The sequence below is a fragment of the Adiantum capillus-veneris genome, chromosome 11 (assembly GCF_014529385.1).
Source record: "Adiantum capillus-veneris isolate H3 chromosome 11, ASM1452938v2, whole genome shotgun sequence".
Lineage (NCBI taxonomy): Eukaryota > Viridiplantae > Streptophyta > Polypodiopsida > Polypodiales > Pteridaceae > Adiantum > Adiantum capillus-veneris.
In genome coordinates, this window is record NC_140941.1 from 137206596 (window position 1) to 137229163 (window position 22568).

The 22568-nt window shown below is 48.3% G+C and overlaps 1 protein-coding gene across 1 annotated transcript in view; it reads right to left on the bottom strand.

Annotated features, from left to right (window-relative positions):
- Nucleotides 1-789: 789 nt before the first annotated feature.
- Nucleotides 790-22568, bottom strand: part of LOC147448089 (uncharacterized) — a 64277-nt gene continuing 42498 nt past the window's right edge. The window contains exons 6-11 of the mRNA XM_086523952.1: nt 2655-2726; nt 2541-2584; nt 2348-2370; nt 1654-1724; nt 1527-1573; nt 790-1189 (exon numbers count right to left, since the gene is read on the bottom strand). Of these exons, the coding sequence (XP_086380078.1) occupies nt 958-1189; nt 1527-1573; nt 1654-1724; nt 2348-2370; nt 2541-2584; nt 2655-2726 (489 nt within the window). The 3' untranslated portion in view covers nt 790-957. The remainder of the gene's footprint in view (nt 1190-1526; nt 1574-1653; nt 1725-2347; nt 2371-2540; nt 2585-2654; nt 2727-22568) is intronic.

Below are 22568 nucleotides of genomic sequence, written 5' to 3' on the forward strand. Positions count from 1 at the left end.
TCTGGCTTTCTATTTGAAAAATGAAAAACATTTAGGAAGCATTTACGTGATTGATATGGATGAACATGATATCATATTAGGAATGCAAAAAATTTGTTCTTTATTTTTGCTGATTGTAAGAATCTTGTTGTTTAGTGGATGTTGCTTGACACTATTCATATTAAAAAATAGCTACTTTTGTGGACTTTAGAGACTTGTAAAAAAAACAACACTAAGTTATGTGTTTAAATAGAAAATGCTTTCCGGGAATTATGCCTTACACTCAATATGAGTGATAAAAAATTACTGCAAAGCTAAATGAAGATATTTCCATGGCCATCTTCAACAACTAATTTGTGAAGATAGACAAATTTTTTCTCCTCTTTTGAAAATAACTCAAATTATTGTTAAGCAGACCCAAATTTCTTTGGAAAATACCTCAATGAGTACATGACAAATATATGAAGCCTCTTTGACCTATAGTCAAAGACTGCAAACATTTTTTACTCCTCCAAAGTTTACAGATTTACTTGTACTTTGCTAATTTTAGAAAGGTAGATTTTTTATTTTTGAAATTTTCATCTTAATTGTGTATTTGAAAACTTGTTTCATATCTTACACCCATACGTAAGAAGTTTCATATGGTTTTGATGTCATATAGAAAAGTTGTCTCATTTTGCTAGGATTTTGATCTAAGCCATTTTGGTGGCTTGGACAAGTTTTGTGGCTCATTAGAAGTCTAATGTTAAAGCTATAGAATTCCATCGTTTTCTCTATGTAATAACGAGGGGAATAATACCTCTTCTACAATTGTGTTTTTTTTTGGCAATGCTCATTAGAGTGAGCTAAGCTATATTAAAATAGACCAAAAAGAATTACAACACAAGCCCATGCAGAGACACTGCCATGAGCATCAGAGGATTCACTTACAATCACCAAATCCAGAGACCAAAAAGTCAAGCTTTTTACAAGGAAGCCTCAAACCCGATATATATTGCATTTATAACCAAGCAGGACCATGCCACCACCAACCGCCTCCTCACACAAGAGGATCAGTGTCCCACACCTGCCAGATGCATGAACATGAATGAAGGTCCAAAAAGGAGATAGCATATACATCTGAGAAGCAGGACAACTGCAGAGCATACTTTGGATCTCCGAAACCATCCGGACCAAGCCGCACCTTGAGATCATCTCACCATCATCGGATCTGAAACCAACAGGAAATCGGGCTAAAAAGGGAGCCTCACCCCTTCGAGGGCCGCCCACCTATGCCAGTGTTGAACGGCACCTGTCACCCTGGAGAGCATCCACCTGCGCTCACCACCAAGGATTGGGGGGGGGGGCGGGGGGGCGATGGTCTTAATTCTTCCCCCAAGGATTGATCCTTCTTGTGTTCTCTAAAGGTAAGCTTTCTACCATATTTTGACAAATTTCCGTAAATATACCACGATGACCTTTGATTTCTTCTGAAATGTCTTAAGAGCAAAGGAACCCCAACTCTTGTTGATAATGGTTGAATTCATTGATCCTAGCTTCGTAGCAACATCTTCGGTGTTTCCCTCATTTTCAGCCTGTTATCTTCTTTGATTCCCTGCCTTCATTCAGATCCATATAAATGTCGCCTTCCAGCATCAAGTAGTTCGACCAAGCAAAATTAATTGATAGCCAAACCTCCACAGCGGAAGTTACATAATATCCATATAATTCATAATAAACATTCGAAGATGTTCTACCAGCATCAACTGTCAAAAAATACTTTATTCCATGAGAGTAGAGGCTTGCCATAATTGATGCTTCAAACGACCACACATGCTTGTGTATCATGTGCACACACTAGAAGCCAATGATGCTCATCTTCATGCCCCAAAAACGCATGTAAGAATCATATATGTTAATCCGTTTTAAAGAAGGAAAAGCAAGTGCAATGTGCTTGCGTATTTTTTTCTTTGGGGAAAATAGAAGGTTAGAGAGAATTGACAATCCTTCCTCTTCCTATGAGAGCTTTTTGAGACTATCAGTGCTATTGCAAATTTTAGTGCCAAAGACTTGCTATCTCCAACCCTTACGTCCTGCACATAGAAAGCATCAATGCAATTTTTTGTCACAAGCACAAAGACACTGAGTGCCTCTAGAGATTATGAACTCAGTCGCGTGTCTGTCTATAGAAAATCATGAAGAGCTGACTTACACGCACATGTGCTAGCCTTGTGCAATGAATGTAATGCCAGAATAAACAACTCAGATATTGATTCCAGATCAACACAAGCATATCCTTTTTAATCAGGCATTTAACAAGGGAAGTTTGAAAAACGACTCCTGTACATCTTATAAACATACACATACACTTCATCCATACACAAGTTACCATCAAAAGCTTTATGCCCTATCCTGGAGATGGGAGGACTTGGGTTGTTGGGTTGGATAATGTTTGCTCATCAGTCCCTTGTGTAAAGGAGTTGAATGGCACTTGACATTGATTCCCAAGGACCAGAGTTACCATCCATCTCACAAATCATCAGCTCTCCTGAGGGCGGGCTTGGCATATTTCACTTCTGTACTGAGTTAGTTGTTTTGCAACTGCATCTTTGTTGTAGCAATAAGCCTGTTGTAATTGGCAATAAAGTTAGAAAACGCCAAAGTGACAAAAGAAGAGGTAAGTTTGCTGGCATTACCTGCTGAATTAGCTCTTCCAAAAACCTGCACTTGTCCACTGGAAAGTGTTCTATTGAGAGTAACTCAAAAAGCTGCCACAATTGTGTCGGGTTAATTCATCTCTTTGTCGTGGGTGACAAAGTCATTTGGATATTCATGAGCAAATAATAAAGTAATTTAAGTAGCTCTAGGCAAAATGACAAGTCACACCTTCTCTATTGCCCGAAAAGCTAGATGTAAATAGGCTCAATCAAACTGAAACGCTCGCTGCTGCTGTTGCACCATCGCCCTCCTTGCACCCTCACGCTGCCTCTCCCATCCCCCCCCCCCCCCCCCCGGCCTCGTGCTGCCCCTCTCACCCACCCTTGCCCTCATGCTGCCACTCTCCCCCCCCCTGCACACCCCTCCCCCCTCCCGGCCCGTGCTGCTTCTGTTTTGAGTTGCCCCCTTTTGACAGTTTGTTCGGGCTAATTTGTCTTTGACTCGCCTTCTTCATCGTCGACCCGTCCCCCTCTCCACCCCAGAGGGGAGCCAAACGAAGTCCCCCTCGCCCGACCTTGCAGATCCCACTATTCAACTTTCTCTCTATCACCAACGGAGCAAGCGAGGCTACCTATCATCTGCAAGATTATCGACACCTGGCTGAGTAGAGGTGAGGTGCGTGATCTCCTCCAGGCCCGTCTTCTTGCGGAGGTGGGAAAGATCATGGACGTGCAGCACCTCGGGTGTGATTACTACCAGATTGAGTCTGATACGTCGCTTCTCGGGTGTGATTACTACCAAATCAAGTCTGAGACTCCCAAGATGGCTTCCAAGGTGGTATCCGAGCAGCTAGGGCTCATTTTCAACAGTGGCACCATGGTTTCGACCCAGCTTTTGATGTTCTTGTCGAAGAAGCACATTCCATTTCGGTCTGCTTCCTCGTCCTAAGAAGAGAGAAACTCCCATTTTTATCAAAGATTGGGACAGTCTTGGAGACACCTTGCACGACAGCTTCAGTCACTCCCAAGGCAATAGGTATACTTACAGTACGTGTTTGGTTCGCGACACCCACGGATCCGCCAGAGCATGGTGTATTCAGGGCTCCTGAACCAATGCTTATCTTATGAAGGCATGTCCTCGCAAGAGGACCCGACCCAAGCCATAGACTCAGCCTCCCAAGATTGGCCAGACACAGCAAACAGAGATCCAGGGTGCACAAGATGGCACTTCTTCAGAGATGGGTGGCTAGTCAGCTGATGACTAGCAGCAGGTACGTAGTCGTCGCTATTAGGGACACTGTCACGTGACACATCTAACCCTATGTGTACGTGGACAAGCTACAACACGACAAGGGTTCAGTCAATCCAGTGAGTCTAGATTTAGAAGTGATATGGCACTTTTGTGAGTCTGTTCGCAGACTGTGCATGTCCAGACACTTAGTGTAGATGCATATCCTTTGGTTGCACACAACATGATCATAAGCATTCCCATCAGAATCCTTCAGGGGATTTTCCAGTGCATCTAGCCTATTTTCCTTATTTTCGACATTTTTCAATTATTATTTTTAAGTGACTTTTGTTGGAAAGTAGGTAGGGCAAATCGAGTAAGTTTGTATATAAGCAAACCTAAACTAGCACTAATTGGCAGAAGAGGCAGCAGGAGCACCTTGCTCAACAGGCAACTTCTCAGCAAGACCAACCCCCGCGACAACTCTGGCGTTTTCTCTCAACAGAAGGCCTAGCGTTTTTGCACCAGATCAGCCAGCGTTTTTGCACTTGCAGATTCCCGGCGACAGTAGATAGCAGATCAGCCCTAGTGTTAGCAGATTCCCAGAGCAACACAACAGATTTCCTAGCGTTAGCAGATTTCCCCGCAAGGTCAGTTTTCAGCCCTAGCGTTTTGGTTTGCATCACAACCTCAGCGTTTTTGCAGATCATCGCGACGGAACATCAAGAACCACTAGTCTTTTCAGGTTTCAGCCCTTGGACACCGCAGATCAAGTCCCGAACCTCGCAAATCTCACCTTCCCGCAACAGTTCCTCGCCGCACAGTCAGTTTCTGCAAGGTTTACAGTTTTATCCTGGGAAACGCAGATTTCAGCATCTGCGTTTTCAGCATGTCGTCGTCGCATCGTCATCGACATAGAGTCAGAATTCGGCAGATACAAGATTTGCAGATTTCAGCCCTTAGTGTTTTCAGATTTCAGCCCGTCTTGTCGTCGTCGACATCGTCGGCAAGTCCAAGCATTGTAGAGATTTGTGCAATCATAAGTAGACCTCTCTTGCCATAGAGAGGGGGCCCTTCGGAGGAGGGTTTTACGTCTCTAGTGTCGTATTCTCTTCTTTATCTCTCGGTCTCATGCACTTCCATTCACTGTGTCCATTCACTTTGTTTGTGTCCATTGCACTCTCTCACTAAAGGAACGGAACGCTCTCCCTTCCGTAAGTAAAAGGAACCTTGAGCACAGTTTGGAGCACTCATCTTGAGCAAAGTTCAAACATTCATTTCCGTTGCACCTTACATTGGTATCAGAGCTTTGGCAGTGTTCTGTATCACTCAAGGAAAGAACCACAAGAACCACAAGAAGTTTTTTTGCTTGTTGTTGTGGTCGCACGAACCCAAGACTTCTTGGGCGTGTCGATTCCTAATCTTGTTTTTGAAGAGTGACAGGAAACCCAAGAAAGAAGGGCTTGTCCAGCCTCCCCTTGTGCCTCTTTTCACTCATTGAGAGCGGACCGTGCACTTAGCGGCCGGCCAATCGACGTGAGGTGGGAAAAAGCAACCTTGGTGTGAGCGCAAGGCCGCCAAGGGGTGCGCCCACGAAAAAGAGTAGAACTCGAGTGAAGAGACGATCCTTCTCAAACACACATTGCAAGCGAAAGAAGACCCTCAAGAATCTAAAGAACCTCAAGACCCTCAAGAACTCAAGACCCCCAAGAACCCAAGAACCCAAGTTCCTCGTGAACTTAAGAACCCAAGACCACAAGAACCCAAGACTTCAGTGAATGGTCATCACTAGAAGCGGAATGGATACTTCACTTGGAAATGATGAGCATGAGAGAGGCGAAGAAGAATTTTCGCCACCAGGAGGTTTTTCCGACCTTCCCCCTTCCCCATCTACGCCACGAGTTGCACCAGATCCTTTGGAGGCTTGGTGCAAGACGATGATGGACATGATGACAACATGGCACGAAGCAAGAATGGCAGCCATGGAGCGTGAGCGTGAGCGATTACGCTTGGAGGCCAAAGAATTTGATCGCAAGTACGCAGAAAGAAAAACAGAATTGGATCGCAAGAACGTTGTTCATTCTTCCTCTCTCATTTCTAATGTGCAGGCGAAGATTGAAAGGATTCAGGAGAAGGAGACTCTCTCAGTCTCTTCTTCTCCAAAGCATGACACACAGGATTGGATGATGATAAGCGTGATGATTTGAATGATAATGATGAGCATGATGGTTTGAATAATAATGATGAGCATGATGATTTGGATGACACTGACAAGCATGATGATTTGCATGATGAAGATGTGATTTCTCACAAGCATGATGAGTTGCATGAAGATGACGTGATTGTTCACAAGGATGATGTGTTAGTGGATGCTTTTTCTAGCGAAGCTAACCTCGTTGCAGATTCGATCAATCACGAAGGATCGATCTTGGCTCTCGAGTCGATGTCCAAATAACCCCCTCAGGAAGAACCGATCTTGGCTCTCGAGCCTAGGTCCAAAGAACCCTTACAAGAAGTATTATGTGTTCGCATGATGCATAGGCACGCATTGTATGAGTGTTTCATTCGTGATCGTTTCCTGTATTTTTGTCAGCGTCTTTATGTGATCCCTTTTCCTAGGCATGACATATTGTACATTGAGCACGTTTCACTCATGAATGAGCACAAATGTATGTGGATTTTCCATGGAAAGGCTGAAAAGTATGCATTCATGGAAGTCGCATTCCATGTCTCTTCCTTGGCATAACACAGTTGTAGAACGAGCACATGAAAGTATGAGCACCAAGCATGGGCATTTCCGTTTGTGAATTGCTACAGTTGATTTTATTTTATTTTTTTCCGAGAAAAAGATCCTTCTATTAGTTAATGAAAACTACCCATAGGGCTACAACCACCTCTGCAAGAGAGGGCTACAACAAGCATGATGGGGGAGACTCTCCCAATGAAAAAACAGCATATATACAATGAGGCTAGATCAAGAGATGGGAGGAGGGAAGAGCCACACAGGTGGACAGTAGTGCCATCTGAGCACCCCCTGGACTATGGTGTAGAAAGGCCCAGGGCGCCAGAGTCGAAGGAAAGCCTCGCAGCGCTCCCGCATGCGATCGGAGCTGCCCTGTAGTCCCTCAAGTTGTCCTTTGAGAGTATGGATCAGCTCTAGCCAAAAGTCACGAACAGTCTCTGCTGGTGGCACACGGCGAGCCTCAAAGATGCGGAAACAGCGGGCCCGCCAGATGAACCAAAGTGTCAGGCCACTGATGAGCTCCCAACACTCCTCTCTCTCACTACACCACTCCTGTGGAGTAAGCTCTGTAGTAGCAGGCTGAAGTGTAGGTCGCCCCCCATGCATCACTATCATCCTGCTGGTGGAAGATAGCTCAAACTGAAGTGCCGGGCCCGTGAGGGTGGACCAAGCCGCTGCCCCCCAAGTGTACTGTCGAGCCATGGAGAGAGCAAGCATCAGCCGAAGAACTTGTAGCCACACCTGCTGGGCCGAGGGACAGTCCCAAAGACAGTGACGCTGACTCTCCACCAAATGGTCACAAGCAGCACATGTGGCCGAGAGACCACTATGCACTAGCCAGCTCCCTACTGCTGTGGCTCTATGTGCGACCAGCCACTGAAACAAGGTGACTCGCCTCGGTTGTCTGGAGTCCCATAACCTCTCCCAAAAGTCTGCCAAGAACTCGACTATGAGACCCTCCTCCTGCCAATGACGTGCAGTGCAGCGGGGAGGGCCTCTCTCTGTGCTGCTAGTATATGACGTCCCAGTCGAACAGTGTACTGAAAGAACGGGACTCCTGGGTGGTCTGTAGAAGAGAAGGGGTCCCTCCATAGCCACTCAACAGGATCCCACTGTACTCGTGCCAACAGACAACACTCCCAAGCCCATAGCCTCCAGTGTCCTGTCTCAAGAACTGCTGGGTCAGGGTCTATGACGCAGGTCCGCCCATAGATGCCCACTACTCGGATCCTCTGAAAACAGCACTTTGCTACTTGCGGGGCCTCAACTCCAACTCGCTGTAGTCGTCCCCCACCCTGAAGCTCGAAGAACAGGGCTGAGACAGACTCTGAGCAGGCCCCGACTGAAATGAGAACCTCCAGTCGTGTGAAGGCTCCCATCCACCGGGGTGCTACTGGCTCGAGAGGTGTGAGCCACTCAGCTGGAAGTGACTCTGAGATGTCCCGACACATGCTCTGCACCCCTCTCATGCCCTGTGCTGGAAACCTTGCACCTCCTCTGACAAACCTGTGAACTCTAGCCAGTCACCTAGAGAGCGCGCTGGACCTGCTGCCATGGGACCCCAAGAAACATGAGGCCGACTACCAACCAAGTGGCCTCTCTGAGTGCTAACCATGGGGTTCTAGACGAGGGACTGCCGTAGGCGCTCCTCCGTGCACGTAGGCTGTCTCTGCTCTAGGCCACGCCGTAAGAGCTCCCAAGATCGAAGCAAACTCACTGCGAAGCGGTCCTCCAGTCTCTTGCTCAAACCAACTCGGCGCAACTCTGTAAAGATCCATCTGATCGAAGGTTGCCAGGGGCCTCCTGACTGAGGCACCCTAGCACGAAGCGTCTGCAGCAAGAACTCCTTCCAGGGCTCCTCTCCTGGAAGAAGTCCTCTTAACTACGAACTTCCCAAGAAGGGCTCTGCTCTGTTGTGCTAGATCAATGATCCCAAGCCCTCCCTGAGAACAAGGAAGTGTGATGACCGACCAAGCCACCTTGGCTCGGGCAATCCGAGTGTCACGACCTGACCAAAGGAAGGTCCTGATCAGTCTCTCTACCTGGCTGATACAAGAACTCGAGAAGATCCAGCAAGAAGTGATGTACCACATAGTCGCCAACAACACTTGGTTGGCAACTACTACTCTACCAGCCAGCGAAAGTCGTGCTGAGCTCTCATGTAGCAGCTTTCTCCTGATGGACAAGAGAAGAGGAGCAATCTGCTGCTTGGGGGACAAGTCCAAACCAACCTGACAACCCAAGTACCGAACTGCATTCCCTGGGGGAGTCCACCTGAAACCCTCTCCTGGCATCCAATCTGGAACAGGAGCACTGCCAACCGAGAAAGCCACTGTCTTTCTCCAGTTGATCAGTGCGCCCGATGCACAACAGAAGGTCTCCAAAGCCTACTCACATCTGTGCAGATTGGCCTCCTGGCCCTCTAAGTACAAGGCTGAGTCATCGGCAAACTCAGCGTCCAGTAGCTCATCTCCCCGAATAGGGAGTGCTAAGCCCCTCAGACCAACCTGCTGTGACACCAAAAATCTGCTCATCGCCTCCGCATAGAACAGAAAGAGAAAGGGGGCAAGAGGACAACCCTGTCTGACCGAGTGTGTGAGCATGAAGCGCTCACCTCTACCTCCTGCCAAAAGCACCTGATTGTGAGCCTGTCTGTACAAAGCTGCCACCCCTCTGATCCAAGCATCTGAGAAGCCCATCCTGCGTAGAGTGCCCTCTAGAAAGTCCCAGTCAACTCTGTCGTATGCCTTCTCAAAATCGAGAAGAAGAATCACAAGGTCCTCCCCACAGAGCCGTGCCAGGGCAGAAACCTCCCAGAAAGTGAAGATGTTGTCAAGGATACTGCGTTCCTTGACAAAACCTGTCTGAGTCCCATGTATAAGGCTCTCCAAAAGTGGTTGAATCCTCAAACTCAGAGCCTTGGCAAGAATTTTGTAGGCTAAGTTGAGGATGGTGATGGGGCGCCACTGTCGAATCTCATCCAAGGAGCCACCCTCCTTAGGAATGAGGTAAATCAGGCCCTCACTCATGCTATCAGACATCACTCCTGTGTGCAAAATGTACTGAAAGGCACTACAAAGATCTGGGCCAAGCAGGTCCCAGTACTCCAAGTAAAAGCTGGGAGTCAGTCCATCCTCACCTGGACAGCTACCACAAGGGAGGGCCCTAAGAGCCGTGTGCAGCTCCTCAAGCTGAAGTGGCATCTCTAGCCTCTGGCGCATCTCCTCAGTCACAAGACAAGGCATCTGTGCCCAAACCTGCTCCCTGCATGCATCCTGCCGCTCTGACTGGGGCTCAACCGATAGTAACTCACGGTAAAAGTCAGTAGCAACTGCACGCATATCCTCGGGCTCACAAACAGCTGACCCATCGGGTCTCCTCAACTGATTGACCTTGGCATGCGAGTGCCGAGGTCCCACGGTCTCAAAAAAAGCACCTGTCACTCTGTCACCCACCTGAGTCCACTGAGATGCCTGTCGGTGAAAGGCAAACTCATGACGCCTCTCCTCTGTGCTAGCAAGCTCCTGTCGAGCCTGCTGTAACTGCTCCTCCAACCATGGACTGTCTGGATACTGCTTCTGCATCCTCTGTAGTGAAGCAATGCCTCGCCAGAGACTCCTGGAGAAAAAAGTGGCTAAGCTGAGCTAGGCCTAAGGCCACTCTGTCTGCAGGTAGAACCTGGCTATCCATGCCCTCTGTCCAGAGAGCCTCTACCCTCTCTCTGAGTGCTGAGTCAAACAAAACCCGCTCTGGGATGCGAAGCATCGTGCTCCCACTCCTCTGCCTGTCTGCCACTGTGAGGATCACTGGTGCATGGTCCGAGAAGGATGTCCCTGCCAGGATGCCCACTGATCCCCCTAAGTCATTGAAGTGGTCACTAGTGTAGAAGCGATCTATCCGCGATAGATTCACTCCTCCCACTCTGCGGTCCGATCTAGAGAAGGCAAGACTGGCTGGAGGCCTCACAAAGCCAGAGTGCTGCCATGTATCCGAGACCCTCAAAGTCATACACAACCTCTCCCAAGTTGCTAACTCGACTCCATGCACAGTAGCATGGCTGCCTCCAATCCTGTCAAAAGGGTCCTCCAACAATTTGAAGTCCCCTCCCACACACCAATGGTCAGCCTGCGGCAAAGACTCAACAATCTATGACCAAAACTCTGCACGAGCACTCGCCACATTGGGCGCATAGATGTTCAGGAAGCCCACAAGGCCACCCTGAACCTGCATAGTAATCCATTGAGCCCTGCCTGGCACAATAATCCCTCTGCCCACAATGGTCTGCTGCAATGAATCCACAATAGTCATACATACCCCACCCTGGATGCCTCCAGGTCCAAAAGCAGCTGACCAAAAGGTGTCATATCATCCACGCAAAATCTGACCACATCGCCGAATGCGGCTCTCACACAGATGGTGCTCTTGAAGCATAAGGAGATCAATCTCTCCTCCCACAAGGCAACGCTGAAGCTCCTGACGCAATCAGCCCCGTTGTCGCTGAAAACGGGGCCCACCTAGTCCCTGCACGTTCCACGAGACAATCCTCATGGGGAGCGAGAGAGAACAGATGCTACCGCAGCAGCAAGACGGGCTATCTTTGAGGCTGGCTTGGATGGGGAGTAATCCGCATCCGAGCGTTCTCTAGATAGGCGAGACTGCAGTGAATGCCTAGCCCAAGCCCAAGCCCAAGCAGAGCGAGCCGTGCGTAAAGCAACCTCCTCTGTCCAAGAGTCCTCATGAATGTATACATAGCAAGGCAAACACTGCGTATCAGCAAAGAAGTACACCACAATATGCCTACATCCTGCTGATTCTAGGGGTGTCACCGCAAACTTGGCCAGTGGCCACAAAGTTTGCAGCAAATCTGTAACTCCAAGTTCTCCCATGTGATGAGAGAACTCGAGAACCTGTGTATGCAACCATCCCAACACTAAGTCAAGGGACCACTCTGTCTCGGCCCTACCACAGAGGGGGAAGGAGAAACCAACTGCTGAGTCCAAGGCCTCTGTCCCCCTAGCGACGAGGAACAAAGCATGGACCCTGAAGCAGGCTGCCTTGTGGTCTGCTGCGGAATCGTCGAGAAAGCGAGTGAACCCATAGTCGAAGAAGTCCCAATGGCGTCGGAGGTCAATGCTCGTCAGACCACGAGGGATAGCTGCAAGGGAGGATGTCTGAATCTGCAAAGGGGGCCGCAAGAAGGGCTGACCCTCTCTCGCTAGGCGACTCGTGGCAAAGGCGTTGCCAAGAGATCTCCTAGCCGCCGGCGAGGGACCAGTCTCCTGAGTCGACTGTGGAACTGGAGCAGGAGGGGGGGGAAGAAGGAGCTGGGAGGAGCGGAGGAGAAGAGGAGCGGGGTGGGGCGACAGAGGTAGAGGGGCGAGGTGGAGAGGCGACGGGAGCAGAGGGCGGGGGGGAGGATGAGGAGGAGGAGGGGAACTCTAAAGGGGGAGCGGTTGTCGAGGGTGAAGCGGAGGTGGAGGCTGGCGTAGGGGACTCCTCCTGCTCAAGAGGACCAAAGCTGTCGTTGTGGCCCCTGGTGTCGACGGCCACGGGCCTGCTGCCACCCCTCCTCCGCTGGAGCCCCAGGCTCGGAGGGTGGCTCTGAATCTGTGCGTTGTGCCGTTGACTGTGGCTGCGGCCCAGCCTTAGCAAGCTGGGGCTGAGGCTGTCGTTCAGGTCGTGGCCTCCTCCGTGGACAGGCCTTCGCTAGGTGGCCCATCTGTCGGCAAATGAAGCACTGGTTCGGGAGGCCCGAGTACTCCACACTCTGTCTAAACCAACCCCCACTCACCCGAGGCAGAAGGATGACCTTCGGGAGCGTGTGGGTATCTCTGACCAAAACTCGAACTGAGGGGATGCCAGCCGCCTTGGCAGCTACTGATGCTGCCGTACGAGGTGTCTCCAGGACAGTCTCGATGGCGGAGCCAATCCTGGAGAGAAGTGGTAGGTACTCCCTCTGTAAACCCGGAAAGCAGACTGAGATGGGGATGTCTGCCTCCTCTACTAGCACATCCGAAGTCGGGTCAAAACCATGTCGCCACTGTCGAAAGTGGGCGCGTGATGCTCGGATGGCCAGTGGACTCATAGCTATGACCTTGGAAGCCATCTCGGAGGTCTCGAACTCGATCTGATAGTACCCCGTCCGAGAATCTGGACATCCAAGATCTTGCCCACCTCTGCAAGAAGACGGGCCTGGAGAAGGTCTCGCAACTCTCCTTTGCTGGGCCGGGTGCCGAGAATTTTGCAGATGACCGAAGTCGCCTGCAATCGCTCTACCTCAGCGGCTAGGCTCACTTGCTCTGTCGGCGAGAGAGCAAGTCGAATGGTGGGCTTAGCGGGGTCGGGCGAGGGGGCTTCATTGGAGTCCCTCTACGGTGGAGCATGAGCCGCCATTTGTGTCTGCTACTAGTAAAGAAAAGGCGGACAGTTGATTGATTTAGATCAGCAAGACAAGATTCGATCTCATTGTTTGCGTGTGTGTGGTGAACGGTTTGGCACTCCGTCTCTTTGTGCATCTACAGCGCATGCACAGTCTTTGAGGAAGACAAGATTTTTTCCACTCACTTTACATGGAATAGGTATGTTCATGGTTTTGTGTTGGAAATGGTTTCAGGAATTTTCAGCCATGGAGATTCTTGAAGAAGAAAGAAGCATGACACTCGACGAAGTTGAAGCATCAAAGGAGCCATAGATGACTTTGTCGCTTTCGACGCGGCCCAAAGAAGCAAGCGTTGCAGACCTTTATGAAGTTCAAGTACCGCACGACCCACACATCAGAGTGGGCCAGTGAAGAGTCCCTTCCAAGATTCCGAATGCTATTGGCGATCTCCCTCAACGCCATACAGTTCGGTACCAGTACCTCACTTTGAAAAGGAGGGGATGTCACGTGACACGTCTAAACCTATGTGTACGTGGACTAGCTACAACACGACAAAGGTTCTGTCAGTCCAGTCAGTCTAGATTTAGAAGTGATCTGGCACTTTTGTGAGTCTGTTCGCAGACCGTGCATGTCCAGACACTTAGTGTAGATGCATATCCTCTGATTGCACAAAGCATGATCATAAGCATTCCCATCAGAATCCATCAGAATCCTTCAGAAGAATTTTCCAGTGCATTTAGCCTATTTTCCCTGTTTTTGACATTTTTCACTTATTATTTTTAAGCGACTTTTGTTGAAAAGCAGGTAGGGCAAATTGAGTAAGTTTGTATATAAGAAAACCTAGACTAGCATTAATTAGCAGAAGAGGCAGCAGGAGCACCTTGCTCAACATGCAACTTCTCAGCAAGACCAACCCCCGCGATAACTCTAGCGTTTTCTCTCAACAGAAGGACTAGCGTTTTTGCACTTGCAGATTCCCGACGACAATAGACAACACATCAGCCCTAGCGTTAGCAGATTCCCACAGCAACACAACAGATTTCCTAGCATTAGGAGATTTCCCCGCAAGGTCAGTTTTCAGCCCTAGCCTTTTGGTTTGCATCACAACCTCAGCGTTTTTGCAGATCATCGCGACGGAACATCAAGAACCACCAGCGTTTTCAGTTTTCGGCCCTTAGACACTGCAGATCAAGTCCCGAACCTCGCAGACCTCACCTTCCCGCAGCAATTCCTCGCCGCACGGTCAGTTTCCGCAAGGTTTACAGTTTCAGCCCGGAAAACGCAGATTTCAGCATCTGCGTTTTCAGCGCGTCGTCATCAACATAGAGTCAATTTTCAGCAGATACAAGATTTGCAGATTTCAGCCCTTAGCGTTTTCAGATTTCAGCCCGTCTTGTCGTCGTCCTCACCGTCGTCGACATCGACGGCAAGTCCAAGCATTGTAGAGATTTGTGCAATCATAAGTAGACCGCTCTCGCCATAGAGAGGGTGCCCTTCGGAGGAGGGTTTTACAGCGTCTCTGGTAAAACGTCTCTGGTGTCGTATTCTCTTCTCTATCTCTCAGTCTCATGCACTTCCATTCACTGTGTCCATTCACTTTGTTTGTGTCCATTGCACTCTCTCACTAAAGGAACGGAAGGCTCTCCCTTCCGTAAGTAAAAGGAACCTTGAGCACAGTTCCGAGCACTCATCTTGAGCAAAGTTCAAACATTCATTTCCCCTGGTCCCCCCTAGTGGCCGCCCTACGAAAGGCTAGCAGCATTGGGTTCCTAGAGGGAACCGTTTTGACCATCTACAATAGGATATGCTTGAAGAGTCTCCTTCCACGTTAGCCTCACCGCTGCAAAGCACCCCCCCCCCTCCCTATCTCCCCCACTAGCCCCTCAGCCTTGCCTCCTAGGCCGTCTCATATCCCACCACTGGCACACGGGACTAAGCACTCCTTAGCAGCTCGGAGATCTCTTGGCAATGAGTGCTTTTGCAACGAGCCGAATGGCTTCGGAGGGAAATGTCACAAACTGATGACGTGGTTGGCCACCTACAACAACAGAGCAGCCCGCACTATGCGCCGACAGGCTAACACGTGGCAGATTGTACAGAACCTCCGAAAATTACTGCGTAGAAAACACTGACAGTGCTGACGTGCATTCCGTACGAATCAGCAGAAGTTACGCTGGCTGACTTTTATGGCATTTTTTGGGGCTCAATGCTTTTGAGTAAGAAGCTTTTAAAAACAGAAGATTTCTGGGGCTCTGCTTTTGGGCATCCCTTGTACTTATAAATAAGTGCGCTAGGCCTTACTTCTCAGAGCATCTAGACGCGGAGTCTTGAGAGTGAGCGCCTACCTACTCTCTTGTCACAAGACGAGCACCACGTGCCAATAGAAAAGAACAGACTGAACAGACTTTTAGCACTTCAATAACAACTGAACTGAGAGAGAGAGAGAGAGAGAGAGAGAGAGAGAGAGAGAGAGAGAGACTACGCGCGACACGGAGTGGCGGAATTTCACCCCAGAGAGTACTGGCCCCAAAACCTTGGCGTCTCTTTCGGTATTTCTTTATATTGCATCATCAAAGTACAAGCCGGTACTCTAGACTCTGCACCTTCTCTAGGAAGCATGCCAGAGAATGAGCCCATGGCCTCATATTTAAAGGCCATAGGCCCCAAAAGCAGTTTACATGAAAAGCCTTCAAACTCAAAAGCTTCTGGTTCAAAAGCAATGCCAAAAAGTTGCCAGTGTAAATCATGGAATCCCGTACAACTGCCACATCAACAATCAGTGCAAAATGCGGAAATCCGTACAGCCTGCCATGTCAGCTGTCACGGGGACGTGGCAATTGCTAACTTGAGTTGTTGGTTTCTTTCCGATGATTTTTATTTAATTTTTCGGACCCTCTTTTTGAATTTGCAAATGACCGGACATTGCGTGGCTAGTGTGAAACGGCCGACGACCGAGAGAGTCACCCGTAGTCGAGAAGGGTAGGTCACCACTAGTTGGTTGGGCTAATCGGCACTGGAATCCGAGCAGTAAAAGGGTATCTAGGCTCAGTTCAAAGTCATTTAGGCCCCTCGCGACACTTATAAGTTGGTAGGTACTAGGAAGTGAACTCAATAAAGGTACAATGTCAAGGTGGGGTCACCAAAGGAAAGTACCCGACAGCTCGGCCACATTGCATTTTTGGATGCCGTCCCAGTAAGTATTGATGGTCAGATGACCAATGGAAGTCCAACGGAAGCATCTCCTAAAATTTAGGAAACTGCTATTTTGGGCCATGAAATATGTTCGAGTCATTAGCTTCAAAATGACAAGGGGAACATTTTATCACTCTGCTGCAAAGTCAACTGATGCACCAGTTGAGAGATTTTTAAGCACGAAGCCCAATGCGGAGAAAATGCATGCATGAGTGCCAAGTGGCACTTTTTGGCCAATTTACCAAGTTTGGGAGAACAGAACTCGTAACTGACTTTTTGGAGCAGTTTTGGAGGCTGATAACTTTAATTTTCAGCCATTTCTCTCCATTTTTTAGCTTCCCATGACTTTACCTAGGATCAAGGAGCTCATTTTCAGCATTGGAAGGCATCAGAAGGCTGTTTCGCTGCATTTTCAACGGTACGGAGGTTTTGGCAGCCATGGAAATCTTTCCCTTTTGCATCTATTTGTTCACAGATGCATTACAAGTCAAGCGTAGAAGAGAGGGACGCTCGATTTATGCTGGGGGGATGCTTCATTGAGAACCGGTCACAGGTTAAGAGCTATGGAGTGCTTCCTTTTCTCTCTATGTACAATGTGGTGCTAGAAGTGATGACCAGCACACTACACTGCTCCCTCTCTCCCCTACGTGCAGTTATATGATGCCCCACAAGAGGGCTCCTCATTTGACTGATGTACAGTTGTATGGTTTCATGCTTTTATGCCGAGGCAATAGCCTCCTTGAGCAGGAACAAGAGTAGCTAATTGCTACTCCAAAGCAGGCACCGGTGATGGTCATAACCTCACCAAACAGGTGCGTTTTCAGCGCTGTATACGCGCTGTTTTTGGACTGTTTTGCAGCCGCCATTGTGCCAGAATCATTGGGAACCGTGCCCCACTGTTAGACGACAGTTCGGGGACTGTTTTGGGCTGAAAACATGGCAAAAACCAGTAAATACAGCGAGCTGAATTTTTACTGTTTTTGGGTAGGAATCAGAGAGTTTATGCCAACGGATTGAGTTCCATCAAAGGAATTGGTTTCGCGCAAGTTTTGGGGCTGTTACGTCACCGAAATTTGGCCAAAAACAGATGGTATCTAGCTGGATACAGGTAAAGGATTCCCAGGACTCTACTTTGTAATTTACCCTCTCAAAGTATAAAGAAATACTGAAAGGGGCGCCAAATTTGAGGCCTACAGGTTGTCGGCGTCTGCTCGGAGCATTCTAGCTTCCGAGCCGTGTGTACGTAAGTGTTAATTCCCGTCGCAGGTTCCTCTTGCAAAGTACTTTTTCTCCCTGTGTGTTTAAAGTAAAGTAAAGAATTTCGCGTGAAAGTCTACGTCTGCTGCCCTATGGGCCGGTTTCAAGGTTCCATTACCGGGACATCAATCACTTTTTCCTCAAGAAGTGAGCCTCGGTTGTTTTGGGTAAAGACACAAAGTACACGAACGCGGGATTATACTATGGCCGACAAAGGGAAGGGCATTATGGAAGAGGGTTCCTCTTCACAGGATAGACAAGAAATTCCGCATGTTCGCCATGCCAAAAAGTGGTCAAATTAGGGTTGATTTTCTGCTGCGTTTTTAGGGTTTGCAAGTATGAACCAAGATGAGATAGGGAGAGGTCTACGGTGGTAGATTGTCCACTAGGTCTCCTGCAAGAGTGATGTGGGTCTGCCAAGTGGCACGCTCCTCGCCGATTCTCTGAGGCGATTGCTTGGATTCTTTGACGCATTGGTAAATCATCTTGAAATTTGAGCTTACTTGGTCGTGGGTGGTATGGTCGTGGGTGGTACATCACAGTGTTGTGGAATTATGCTCGTTTGCAGAGCCAAGAGCCTCTTCCACAGGTAAAAGTTAAGGGACAGGCTGCAACATACTATGTGGTGAAGTTCAAGAACTATCCACCTATGGATGCAAACTAGATGAAAGAGCATGAACTGTCAGAGTCACCAAATGTATTGCAGTTTTACCTTGAGGCCTTTGGGTTACAGCCTATCTATGCCCCAACCCAACGTCTCCAAAGGATGGGTAATGATAGAGCTAGCACATCAAATGTACTCATGGATTCAGTGCAATAGCAGTATACAGTTTGACAAAAGTATGAAGGTCTCATTAAGTCATTTGTACACATGTTTTGACAGTCTTTCTTGCGGATACATGCAATGATAAAAGGGTGCTTACCACACTAAATCATCTCTGGCATGTATATATGGCACGCAATCGACAACGTTTGCGATTTTAAGAGGGCGGTCTGTCACGAGGACGTGGCAATTGTTAACTTGAGTTGTTGGTTTCTTTCCGATGATTTTTGTTTAATTTTTGGGACCCTCTTTTTGAAGTTGCAAATAACCGGACATTGCGTGGCCAATGTGAAACGACCGACGCCCGAGAGTTTTACCCGCAGTCGGGAAGGGCAGGTCACCACTAGTTGGTTGGGCTAATCGGCACTGGAATCCGAGCAGTAAAAGGGTGTCTAGGCTCAGTTCAAAGTCATTTAGGCCCCTCGCGACACTTATAAGTTGGTGGGTGCTAGGAAATTAACTCAAAAGAGGCATAAGGGACATATGGCGGCTCCAGGCTGATCTGCATAAGGAGTCGCCCAAATTGAAAGAGAAGGCTGATTTTCTTCATTAAGCGCTACACAATGTGTGTGAGTAGTGGGTGCATGTGCTCAGAGCTTTAATGGAAAGCTTGCCTTCTCCCTTGCTCTATGTAGCGCAACGATTTACTGTCGCGCATCTCTCTCTCCCCTTTGCACATATGGTAATGCCCCACTAGTTGGGCTTCTCAAATGACCATGTACAGTTCTAAGGGTTTATGCGCGTTTGCCAAGGCCAGAGTCTTCTGTACAGGAACCGGATTAGCTAATTGCTAATCCCCTTCAGGTACGCACAGTTCCATCGCGAAGGAATGCGAAAACGGAGAGTTTTCTCGCGTGAAAACTCGTCCGATTTACAGGGGAACTGTCCCATTGCATGCGGGAGCACCTGAGACACGTAGGCGTGCTCGCCCCGCTTGAAATGGTCCAAAACAGAGAATTACAACCTGTTGTGTTTTTCTGCAGGTTTAGGGTTTCGCACCTAAACTGCAGGGAATCGCCGGGGGAGCCTCGGAAAGGCCTTGGGATGCGTGTACAGGGCAGTAGGCACCTAAAAGTGGCAAAACAGAAAATTACAGCATGCTGAAATTGACCCGCAACTCACTGGAAAGCTTCCATACTGCAAGGGAAAGTGTCCTTGACGTGTACTTTTGACCTGCAGGGATATTTGCACCGTAATGCTGGCGAAATTGAGCCAAAAACCTGCAATTACAACCATGGACAGGTTTGGACAGCTTGGTGAGGGCTAAGTGCAAGGGTTCGGATCGTTTATTTGTTAGGGGAGCCTCAAGAAAGCATTGGGTGCTTGTACAGGTCAATTTAGAGAGATTTCCCGCGTGGAATCTCGTCTAATTCAAGGGGCGAGTGACCCTACAGGTGCAACACCAGATTTTGTCCGTGGAGACTTCTACGCTGGTTATGTTGCCGAAATCGGAGAGGAATTTCAACCCGGATAAAGTGGGACAGCTTGTAGAAGTTTACAGGTTTTTCTCAAGTATAATAAGAATAAAGAAATACCGAAAAGGGCGCCAGTCTTTGGGGCCACCAGGGTGTGGTTGTCTGCTTGGTAGCACTCTAGCTGCCATGCCGTGGTTTGTCTTGAAGTGTTGAATTCCAGTCACCACAGGCTTATTCGTGAAGTTCCTTTGCGTCATAAAGTCTAAAGTAAAGTAAAGAATTTCGGGTGAAAGCCAAAGCCTACCGCGGCCCGCCCCATGGGCCGGTTTCATCAGCATTGTCAGCATAATTTTCGAAAATTTTCCACATCATCAGTTTCACGCTGTGTGTGTGAGAGTCCAGCTTTATCCTAATTCTTTATGTCACTTGGGGCCCCATCGGACAGGGTCCCCATAAGTTGGTAGGACTTCTTCTTCTGTTACTTGTTCTTCTTAGGGTTTAAGCCCCTCAGCCGGCATCTGCAAGTTGGCTCCATTCTTCAAGGCTTTGACACGTCAGCAGTTTGTGACATCGCCCCTTCTTGAAAGAGAGTAATCGTCCGCGATTACAGCATATCTGCAAAACAACTCAAGTTAGCTCAAAAATTTCCGAGGAACATTCCGAGGGACAATCAATTTGCTCTTTTTAATAAAGAGTTAGCTTCTCCTTTCGGCTCTTTTGATCAAGGAGTTGGCTTCTCCTCTCGGCTCTTTTGATCAAGGAATTGGCTTCTCCTTTCGTCTAGATCGGAACTCTTGATATTCCAACGTAGTAAAATTAGCCATCACACCCAGACCACATTGATCTTCCCAAGTGTCTTGATACACTAAAATTACATACCCAGGCAATCTCATCCAATTAGGAAATATTCAATAATTGGCACATCACAACGCAACACAAATGCTTACATATGCATGTTACAAGACACAACAAACAACGCCGTTGAGCACTCCCCCGAGACAAACGGTCTGCGGTATGAAGCTACTCAACGACTACCTCGTCACTCCCCTTGCAAATAACCTAAAAAGGTCCGAGCCATGAGCTCAGAGGGTTGTACAACCAAACGCTCCCCAGACCGAAGTCTGCGTCGCTTGGATGTTCAAGCATACAACCAAACGCTCCCCAAGCATTGGCCTACGTCGTTTGGAGGTTTTCTAGCATACAACGGAACGCTCCCCAAGCATCGGCCTGCGTCGTTCCGAGGTTTTCAAACATACAACAAAACGCTCCCTAGGCATCGGCCTGCATCATTCCGAGGTTCAAACAATACCACAACAAAATTTCTCACTTCTCCACCCAAGAGTAAAATCACCAATCATTGAAACCAGCATTAAAACCAAAGTCAAACAATTCAAATCGGCACCAAAACAGGTTCAAAACAGATACGATCCATTTCCAAAAAATTTCAAACAGAAGTCAAACTTAAAAAGCAATCTCGACATCAGTCGAGCTCAAAAAGTCTCCATCCTGAAACCTGCACCAAAAAAAGATTAGGGTTAGGTTCCTTCATAAGGTTGTAGCCCACCACAGCATGGTCCATCAGCTCTTAGAAAGACAGTGTTCCTCTGGCGGCGATGGTAGTCCCAAGAGATAGCAATCACATCGAACCTCCAAGGTTATCAGCTCGAGAAGAGACATCTACTGAGAGATGTCAAGAAATTTCAAGTTATAATCTGCTAGGGTTTCCATGGCAAGCAATTCAGGATACCCCACTCTACCAGAAGTTGCACTTCGAAGGAAGTTGTCAAAAACCATATAACTTTGGGCAAAAATTTTCTTGAAAGCTTCCCAAGTAGCTTGGTAGCTATAGAAATCAACATCTGCATGGCAATGCTTCTGAGAAAAACGACGACTCGAAACACATCTTGGATCCTTCTCTTGCAAGTGATCTTTTTGGCTTATGCCCTGTAAGACATGAGCGGTGAAGATGCGAGCGCGCGCGATGTGCGACGTATGAAGGGTGGGAGTGGCTAATAAGTCCGAGGTGGTCGGGACCCGAAGATACTTGAAGTAAAATTCCAGTAGCTCTGTCTGCTCTTTTGTAGATCGGTATGCTTTCAAAAAAGCACTTCAATAACAACTAAACCGAGAGAGAGAGAGAGAGAGAGAGAGAGAGAGAGAGAGAGAGAGAGAGAGAGAGAGAGAGAGAGAGAGAGCGAGAGAGATGACACGTGACACGGAGTGGCGGAATTCCACCCCAGAGAGTATTGGCCCCAAAACCTTGGCGCCCCTTTCGGTATTTCTTTATATTGCGTCATCAAAGTACGAGCCGATACTCCAGACTCTGCACCTTCTCCAGGAAGCATGCCAGAGAATGAGCCCATGGCCTCTTATTTAGAGGCCCTAGGCCCCAAAAGTAGTTTACATGAAAAGCCTTCAAACTCAAAAGCTTCTGTCCAAAAGCAATGCCAAAAAGCTGCCAACATAAATCACAGAATTCCGTACAACTGCCACGTTAGCAGTCAGCACAAAACGCGGAAATCCGTACAACCTGCCACGTCAGCACTGTCAGCGTAATTTTGTTGTGTGTGTGTGAGGGTCCAGCTTTATTCTAATCCTTTATGTCACTTGGGGCCCCATCCGATGGGGTCCCCAAAGTTGGTAGGACTTCTTCTTCTGTTACTTGTTCGTCTTAGGGTTTAGGCCCCTCGACTGGCATCTGCACGTTGGCTCCATTCTTCAGGGCTTTGACACGTCACCAGTTTGTGGCACTCTTGTACTTTGAACACGGATTAATATAAAAAGAAATCCCGAAAGGGGCGCCTATCTTTGGGGCCAATACCTCTGGGCACGGAACTACGTCGGGCCGTGTCAACTTTGTGAACTGTCTTGAAATGAATCTCTGTTGTGACGCGGTAGAATCTTGACTTGGGGTGT